The 10,051-nt window shown below is 46.9% G+C and overlaps 1 protein-coding gene across 1 annotated transcript in view; it reads right to left on the bottom strand.

The window, feature by feature from the left end:
• socs7 (suppressor of cytokine signaling 7) overlaps window positions 1-4,552 on the bottom strand; it is a 12,455-nt gene extending 7,903 nt beyond the window's left edge. Inside the window, exons 1-3 of the mRNA XM_041035761.1 lie at window positions 3,000-4,552; window positions 2,146-2,225; window positions 441-545 (exon numbers count right to left, since the gene is read on the bottom strand). Coding sequence (XP_040891695.1) covers window positions 441-545; window positions 2,146-2,225; window positions 3,000-4,552 — 1,738 coding nt within the window. The remainder of the gene's footprint in view (window positions 1-440; window positions 546-2,145; window positions 2,226-2,999) is intronic.
• Between the last annotated feature and the right edge of the window lie 5,499 nt (window positions 4,553-10,051).

The raw sequence follows: 10,051 nt of genomic DNA, 5'->3' as shown, positions 1-10,051 counted from the left end.
TAAACTATCGTCCGTCAAACAGCTGCACCACCTAAAAAAAAAAAACCAAACCAGCAGAGGTAAAAATAGACAAATAAGTCCCTGAAAATTCAAACAAGGACATGAAATGTTTTTTTTCCCCTGGTACAGATTGTTTTCCTGTGAAGAGAGAAACCGTTTCCTTTTCCCATCTTGCCATCAACTCAGAGTCATTGCACCCAGATTTCAAATTAAATCTGTAGTTTACATCTGACCTTTCAAAGCTTCTCCAATCAGATTACAGCGGATTACAAAAATTTGTCTGTCTGAGTTTCCAGAAATGTAACGACACAAAATGAAATTGATAAATAAAGTATTTGACTGAGACAGAAATTTTGAAGTAAAGTCTGAAACGTGTGTGTGTTTGTAAACGAGGAGGAGAGAAATAGATGAAAAGACAAACAGGAAGGAGAAAAAAGTACCTAACAGGCTGAGACTTCGGCGTGGAGGTGGCGGAGGCGTGGGAGGGTGCGGTGTGTTCGCCCCTCGCCGTGAAATATCCACATCCACCAGAGAAACAGTCTCACCTGAAGCCAGAAGAGAAGCAGATGAGTGACAGGAAGGGAAGAGAAGGAAACACAAAAGAGCGAGAGAAGGAACTGAAATGAAGATGCAGACGGTTTAAGAAAAAGTGTGCAGGACTCTCGTTTGTGTGTCTGTGGCTGTGTGCTGTCTGTGCTGCACGGTGCCATTAAAGCTGCACCAGGCAGGATGTTTATGGAAAATTACACACAGCTAATCAGCCTCAATCACTGCAATAAAGAGGAACATCCCATCCCTGCTCATTGAGATGCTGCAGATTCACTGTTTACCCGAGTTAGATTCTGCGTTTGGGGTCGGTCACAGCCGCAGCAGCAGATAGAAAACTGGACTGAGCCACATTAGATCTCTGCCTCTGTCATCTCTCTAGCTTCCTTTATGGTTTTCAAACTTCACAGACCAGCTGGGTGGGTAAACACCAGCATGGCGTGTGCAGGATTTGTAGGTTTTGAAGTCCACAAGATTTCAGATAACTCACCCTCGCTCCGATGGGATCGCTAACGTGAATCGCCGCCTGCTGCAGCTTTAATGTTTCAGTCTAATTGGTGGTTAGCTCGGTGCGGAGTCTGCATTCATTAAACTACAAAAACTACAAAAATCTTAATTTTTCAAGATTTTCATTTAGCAAAACTGAAATCTACACGGGACAGCAGAGTGTACAGAGCCCTGTGGAGGAGTCGTCGGCTCCATCTTATTAAGTCAGTTAAATATTTTTTGCCAGCCGAGTTACAGACCTCCTCACTGTACCCACAGGCCCTTTGTGCTAAATCCGGTCTTATCTTATCTGGTGCAGCGGTTACAGAGTCTGACAGGTACGAACGATTAAAAGGTTGCAATGTTTAGCATTTTAACCGCTGAAGTCCTGCCTGTTCTCTTCAGACCTTCAAAGGAATAGTTCCACAATTTTGGAAATGTGTGCGTTTGCTTAGATCAGAACAAAATCCACAACTTGTTGTTTTTCCTGTTTGTTATTGCCTGGATGAAAAGATGCGTGTGAATGAGTGAGCTATGTGGATGCTGGTAGGCGGAGTCTGTTATCTCTGGGCGGAGCCAGGCTTCCTGTTCCCCTTTACTTCCAGTCTTTGTGCCACGTTCGTATGGATAAAAGGGTTTTGTATTTTTATGTTTTTCAGTGTGTCGCACCTGGAACCGCATCTTTTTGGTGTCAGTGCAGATGATCAGGTCTCGCCCTGTTTACTCAGCTTTGTCAGGCTGCGGCCTTTGAAAATGCCAGGAACATTTTATCACTTCATTAAATAATAACATGTAATACAGGAGCCCTCCATATACTCTGAAGAGAATTTGTATGCTTCAGTGAAGAGTTGCTGTGTAGATCTCAACTTTAAAGCATCAGGTTCTGATCAGATCATCAATACAACTGTGGTCCCCGTAAATATCATCCCTGTAAACAAACAAGACCAGGTCACAGTGACAGGAAGCCTCTGTCTCACAGCTGAATGTCCCTGTCTTAGTGATGAGGACAAACAAGTTGCAGCCCTGCACGTCCTGTGTGAGAGTCCTGTGGCTTCAGTGCAGTGTCAGGGAAAGAAAGCAGAGCTGTAGCTGAAGCAGCACAGCAGGTCTTACCAGTAAAAGCAGAGAGGGAGGCAGAGAGGGAGGCAGGGGAGAAGGCACTGTGGGCCCTGGTCAGTCTGGGCTGGTTGTGGCTGCAGGACAGACAGAGACAGACAGACAGACAGAGACAGACAGACAGAGACAGACAGACAGAAGAAGAACATGAGAGGAGGGTTAAAGTGCAGAGAAGAAGTATCAGTTGCTGTGGAGGTTCAGAAATGAGCGAACGTGTCTGTGGTTTTGGGTCCTGTAGATTTTTTTTTTCTGTTTGATGCTTGTAGCTCTGGAAGTCGATACTTCTGAAGCAATGTTTTTTTAATCACAGCCCTGCTTCAGTGTGCTGCTGTGAATAATGACTAAGCAGTGAGGAGGATCGAGGGTGACAAGCCACAGACGGTTGAAAAATCTCTGCATCTGATAACGTGCAGCCGCAAAAAAAGTCCTTGGACGTCTGAGAGGAGGCCAGCAAGCTGAAGCCGGCTGAAGGAGTTAATTCACTGGCAGCCACGTTTACAGAGAACAGGGCAGAGAGGTAATCATTTAGAGAGGAATCAACACGTCTGGACTCTGAACTTCTAAACTTGCGTTGGACTGAAGTTAATTAATTGTTCTTAGATTAACAAACAAACAACAGACCTGGGAGGAAAGTCTGAAGTCAGAAATTACCTGTTCCCGTTTTAAATGATGAGACATTCAGCAGTTCTAAGACATTTAATGTTATGTTTGGATCGTTGGTGTATTAACAGGTGTGATCTCGGCCTTGAATCTTTACCTGTGACGGTTTTACTTTCAGTTACATTGACAAATAAGAATATTTCACTGTGAGACTTGTCTTGAACTGTTCTGGTCCATGCGTGGCTGCTCACCTGTCTGCGTCCTGCTCAGCGCCAGCGGCGCTCGCCATGTCCATCAGACTCCCGGCAGAAGACACTGAATAGGTCACTGAGGGCCTCTTGTCCAGGAGGTGATTGGAGCCGCTGCAGCTTTTAGTCCGGAACAGTTTACTCAGGCGGATCTTTAAGCCCTTCTTGGACTTCCCTGGAACTTTGAGCGTCTTTTCCCCACCTGCCGCCCGGCCTGTGGGAGTCCGGGGCGCGCTGGCGCACCGCTCCGGCCGCCTCCTGGGTGTCGATGCCTGGCTCGGATTTGGGCTTGTGGCCCAGGGTGAGCTCTGTACCGGTGTGGGCGACGGTGACAAGGCTGAAACCTGGGTGACAACCTCTGAATCCCCAGAGTTCACCTGCGACAGCCGGCTGGCTGAGCTCCCGTGGAGGCTGCACACCTGCGCGCCTAGATGCGCCCCTGCCGCCGCCTGGGTCGCCGCCGGGGCCATCCCCTCCACCTGCCTCCTCAGCTCCGCTTGGAAACTGCTGATGGAGAAAGCTCCGGACATTTTCTGAACTATTTCCCTTTTCCTGTTGAGTAAAAACTCGCGGCGTCCGTTCTCATCATCCGCCTCATCCTCCGGGCACTCCTCCATGCCCAGGCCGGCAACATCCCCGCTCCCCAGCCCCTCCAGCACTAACAAAGCGTCGCTGGTCTCTGTGGGGTCATCCCCGGGTTCTACTCCCCCTCCTCCCGGCCCGTGTGCACCCTGACACGAACACTGCGGGAGCTCCCCTGCTTTGAACAGCATCTTGGGGACCGCACCGACCCCCAGCTCCCCGAACCGCCGGGCCAGCTCAAACACGGCTCCCTCTCTGTCCCTGGTGGCGCAGCCCCATTTAGAGTCAATCACGGTGAGAGGGTTGGATCTCTCCGACAACAAGGGCCACTCGGGTGGGGTAGCGATGAGTCGATGCTGGCGGCACAGCTCCGCAGCGCCTTGCATCTCCGCGGACACTGAGATCGGCGGATGCGCTCCCCATGTCCGGTCCAGCAGGTTCTGCTGCTGCAGGACGTCTCCGGGACTCAGGGTGTTGTTATTGACAGCGGGGCCGGGGCAACCAGACCCCGGGCTCTGGTCCAAACCCAGAGCATCCCTCGGCTGATTCAGACGGTCTAATTCTAAAATCCCTTCTCCGTTCCGCATTATATTGGAGAAGACGAGCAGCTGAGGCCGTAGGCCAGGGCTGGGAGCGAAGTCAAAGCCCTGGGCCTCCATGGGGCTCTGCGGCGGAGGAGGCGCGGACAGCGATGCTCGGCTCTCCGTCACCCCGGTGTCAGGTGCAGCCGTGCCCTCGCCGCTCGGCTGGGCTTTGTTCAAGCGGCCGCTGGGATGCTCGAGGCCCGCCGTCGGATCTCGGCTTATATCCAACCCCGCTTTGACGCCGTTGTGAGCCAGGACCTCCTTCCCCAGCCCTGCCACCACTCCTCCCGGCGGCAGATTCCCGTTTTCTGCGTCCAAGCGGTCATCCTCGGCCGCGGAAACCAGGCGCATCAACACGAAATCGGGCGACATATCTTGCGCGTTGTTCATAATTATTCCTCAGGATCGCGAAATGAGAATTATTAGGCGATCTGCTCTTCACATAGCTAACCGCGGAGATCTCTTCCCTATAATAAAGAAAGGGCCAAGCCGCTGCTGCCTCCCATAAATAGGCTATGAGCGCGAATGCCAAAAAATATATCAGGCGATTTTTTCATCCTCCTCCCCTACGACAGGACAGCATCCATCTGTCAGATACCGGGGAAATGGGCGCAGTTTGCTCCCGGCAGCAGGCGGACCCCTGGGTCAGACATGCGGTCTGATCAGAGCAGAATAAAAGCCAGCGGAGTCTCCGGTCAGTGACCACAGTCTGCCTCTGTGTTCCCAGCCAGGCCCCACCCGCTCCTCCTCCGCTCAGCCCATAATACCGCTTTATGAGCACCGATGATGAGAACTATAAATTAGTCTGTGGCATTTTAATATCACAGGGCTACCTGATTCAGCCTCACATCTGAACAGCTGATTTCTGTTTTCATTCAGTCTAAGGGGACAAAATAACACCGCAGAGCAGAAACACTCTTATCTTCCTTCAATGTTCCTGTAACACTCATTCATAAATCAATGGCCAGCAGTGTTTCTGTGCTGCTCTGCTGCAGGGCCGCCCTTCACTTCTATACTTTATTTTTTATGTTAACGTATTTATTGATTAATCCAAATCCCCGTCTGTCTTTGTAATGTAGGACAGTTTGATGTCAACTGCGACAATTTCACATTTGTTAGAAAACAAACTGGGAAGTGCAAACTTTTAAAGACCACAGCTCTTGTGTAATTCAAAGATGCACTGTAGAATCTGAAATATGAAAACACTCAGTATTTTCATCAGAAACGTATGTTGTAACCCTGCATCTGTAATAAATGTTTCAAAGTGGTTTACAGACAATAAAATGAGAACATGAATATGTAATATGTAAATAAAAACAATTAATAAATAAATCATAATAGCTAAGATATAAGCCAGTATGAAACTAATGAAAAGAGAGGAGTCGACAACAAAGAGTGTAGGGAGAGAGGAGCAGTGTAGGGTCAAGGCCTCTCAGTGCTTTAAAGAAAGAAGAAACAGAAGATTAAAGTCAGGTTTCCAGAGCCTGGAGACCAGGACAGCAGAAATATGATCATGTTTTCCAGTTGTTGTATTTTGTACGAGCTGGTCTCTACCTTCTCTGCAGCAAAGAGCGGACAGACACAGTCAGAGTCCAGCTGGTGGACACAGTCCAGCATCTAGCAGCTAAAGAGCCAGATATTTCCCTCAGGAGCTGGTGGAGACCAAACACAGAGATAAAAGAGAGGGACTTTAGATTCACTAGGTTGGACACAAACCTGACTCCAAATAAATGATGTGTCAATGTTATGTCCACAACTTGTTTTTCGTGGCCAAAAAAGAAAAAAAAAGAAAAATCAGTTATTCCAGGTTAGGGAAAGAACATGGTCACGGTTAAAAGAAGTGCCAGCTGTTCAGAATACAGGAAACACACAGAAGTTTCCCATGAGCCTCCACTGGTGTAAACAACACACAGGGGCCATAAGAAATAATCCAGCTTAGATCCAAACAAACAAAACTGACACACTGAAAGACATAACTGCACACACACAAGCACATCTTCGAAGTGTAAATGTAAAACTGTCATATTCAAAACATAATATTAATAAAATAATAAAAGGGAGGTAATAAAACAGATATATATCCCAGATCCCCACATATGAACACTGGCACATGAGGAGGAGAAAACACTAATTCAGGTGCTTCTAATAACATTAATAACTTCCTCGTGTTACGGTGATTGCTGGATGTGAGCGCTCATTAGTGTCATTAGTTCCACCTGTTTTTTTCCTGCTATCACGCGTCAGAATATCAGCTGTAAAAGAAGAAGAGTCTGTGAATCAGATTCATTTCATGCTCATCAGGTAAACACATGAGTCAAAGCCAGAACGTGAAGAAGCCAATCACTGTCAAACTCTCAGTAAAGCAGGAGAACCTTGTGCCTGTTGGTTGCACAATGGAAACCGAGGAGAAAAAATCATTTAAAAAGAAAATAAAACTGATGTTATTTCAATAAAATTCAACGTGGCTCCTTTTGTTAGTAGTTTCCACACGATACTTCAACCATTTGACACCACCTACTTTAATTTGCTCAGAAGTATTTTATAGCTCATGTTTGATGAAGTGAGGCGAGTGATGATGGAGATGAGTTCCCAGGTTTATTAACTCCTCCTTCAGACGTCAGACGTCAGACAGGTTCCTCCCTATGAGGTTTGACTTTAATGTCATAAAAAACGTATTTTATTTTCTGAATTTTAATATTCATTAGAACTGACGCCTGATAAATGAGACTGGCTCCAGATTCGGTCAAAACTATATAACTCAGTTTCCAAAATAGCAAAATATACTGTGATCAAATCTACCTGAAATCACACCTGTGCCCTTAAAATCAGCAAAAATGTGAAATGTGTCTGGTGACTTTTCTGTGGTCAACAGGAAATAAGAGCAGGACTGGAGGGAACTGACGGGTTGCACGTGGAGGCTCCTCACCTGACTGGTCGTGGCTGCGTTTGGTCGGCAGGTCTGACCTGGCAACAGCCTGGACTGCCTGACAATTTACACACACACACACAACAAAAAGTTAACACAATGGGAAAAGAGAATCTGGAAAAACAGATGTTACAAGAAAATCAACAATACAAAAAACAAAAGTTCAATAAAGTTCAGTTTGTGTTACAGTGGGTTGAATGAAGCTGAAGTTCAGACAGAGCAGGAAAGAAACCAGGGCCGACCCAAATCCTCCTATCAATCTGAGCGGGGTGCGTCTCAGCTGGTGTTTGGTCATACACCTAAAGATCTGACCTGATGATGGCGCTACACCAGGGATATTACAGTTCATCCTGAAGGGAGCAAGAATGTGTGTTAAAAAGTTTGATTGCAATTCAGTGATTTAACTGAAGCTGAGACATTTCAGCCTGGATCAAAGTGGACAGACAGACAGACAGACAGACAGACAGACAGACAGACTTCACTGGGACCATGCTGCTAGCATGACCAAAACAAAGGCCAAAAAAAAAACAACCCACAAATACACAAACTGTTTAATCGTCTTTTTCTCAGTGAAGTGCAGTACGAACATGGGACACGGCTGATGTGACCAGACGTTCACTGTTTGAGGGTCACCTCTCAGCTGCAGGGCCTCGAGCAGACTGCATTAAGCACAGACAGCAGCGTCCACACCCTGCGTGAGTCTGAACAATCAATAACAGCACTGAAGCAGGAGCGCTGCAGGGACGTGGCGTGACAGGCAGATGGCGCTGCAGGCCATCCAGCAGTGATGGATGGTGCTGCTGCTGAACACAGATAATGATGGGAGAGTGGATGAAGGACCATTAATCCTCACAGTGTGTGTGCGTGTGTATGTGTGTGTGTGTGTGTTTACATGTGAGCCACAGAGATGAAGGCAGTGTTTGTTTGTTCATATCTGAGGTTTATGTGAAGTAATCAAACTAACAACCTGCCCTGCAGAGCTGAATATTGATGTGATGCAGCCTGGAGGTCAGAGGTCAGCAGCATGCAACATGAATATTACACAACTGTTTCACTGTTTTGTGTTGTAATGTGTTATGTCCTGTTTGTGTTCTCACGTGTATCTCGTCACATCTCATTTTGTTTCATCCTAACTTTGAGTGAATCGGTGTGTTTTATGAGCAGCAGGGGCACAGAGAGACGTGAAAACTCTCATTTAGTTTGTCAGATCTTCGTTTTTTCTTTTCTCGTGTTATCTCGTCTCATTTGCTCTCATTTCAGTTTGTCTGGTTTTACTTTGTTCATTCTGTGAGACAGCAGAGACTCCAGCGCGACGGCAGTTACATCAAATTATCCCAAAATAATCATCAACAAAGACTCACAGTAATTCATGTGTGTGGAATCAGATCAAAGCTTTGCACTTATCTCACTTCAAGTTACAATAAAGGACTAACAGCAGAGTTTTCTTCCACTCGGTGCTCCTGTGCAGCATCTCTGGCTTTAGTTGCTGAGTGTAGATCGTAGTTTTGGAATGAAGTTCAGGAGCGCTCAGTTGGTTATCGCTCTTACATTGCACATTATTTAATACATTTATTTGTGTTTAATCGAATTGGAACAGGTGGGTTACAGATCCTTTTTAACCCTGGGGTCTTCTATCAGCCATGGGAAGGACACCGTCAGATAAATACAGAAGTCATAGCTTAAAGTTAGTGCTTCCTGACAAAGTGGTGGTAAGAATGTGAGTAAGATGATTTAAAGAAAGACAAACGTTTGCAGTGTAAAGTCACATGTAGGAAGTTATGTTGCTGTCTGATCAATGTTTCACCAAAACAACAGTAACACACCTACAGGTAATACACCTGTAAACACCTGTACGTGTTAAAGAGAGAGAGGAGAAGCAGAATGTGACTCGTGTTGTGTTTGACTTACGGAGTCTTTTCATCTTCACGTGTTTGTATGTTTTCCTTTACAGCTCCATGAGGAACAGACAGGAACACGTTCAGACTGCAACAGGACACACACACACACACACACACACACACACACACACACTCACACACACACACACACACACACACACACACACACACACACACACGTTCACACACACACACACACACACACACACACACACACACACACACACACACACACACACAGTTGTGCCTTATTGTCTTCCTCAGGCTGGACTGCAGCACCTTCGTTACTCTGCAGTGAAGTCCCAGGGTGGGAGGTGGGAGTGGTGTTTGACTATATGTTTGTGTGAGTGTGAGTGTGTGTGTGTGTGTGTGAGTGTATGGGGGGGGGGGGGGGTGATTCTCAGAAACCTGTTGCCATGGCCACCAAAACAAGGATTCTTGCCTGCATCACTCCTCCCAGTGAGCATGCTTCGTTTTGCCCTTCGCTCTCTCTCTCCCTCTCTCTCTGCCTTCCCTTTTTTTTCTCCTCACGCTTCTCATGCAGCATCTCACGCTCATCCAGAGTTAGGTGCACACACACACACACACACACACACACACACACACCTGGGGAAATCCCTGACAATGCAAAAAGAGACACAATAAGAAAATTCAAATCTCCGTCTGTAATCTACATATGTCAACTTTATGCATTTAGGATATCCTCCAGCGTGTGTGTGTGTGTGTGCACGCACATGCGTGTGCAGTTAAAGAGCATCCTCTTCTCCATCCACTCTCCCTGAGTGGGAGGGGTTAATCCATCCATCCATCCAGCAAGGGATTCTTGATGGACGCCCAAATGCAGCAGAGCTTAACCCTCATCTCTGACTGACTGCATCATCCTCTCCTCTGTGAACACACACACACACTCACACACACACACACACACACACACACACAGATGTACCACTCTCATCACCTTTCAGCACTGGTAAGCGTCACTGTCGATACACAGGAGGGAGACACAGGGTGAATGAAGGGATGAAGGGACGGGAGGGGAAGAGGGAATGATGGGAGACAGGGGAG

The sequence above is a fragment of the Toxotes jaculatrix genome, chromosome 4 (genome assembly GCF_017976425.1).
Source record: "Toxotes jaculatrix isolate fToxJac2 chromosome 4, fToxJac2.pri, whole genome shotgun sequence".
Taxonomy (NCBI): domain Eukaryota; kingdom Metazoa; phylum Chordata; class Actinopteri; family Toxotidae; genus Toxotes; species Toxotes jaculatrix.
This window is presented reverse-complemented; position numbering and strand designations above follow the sequence as displayed.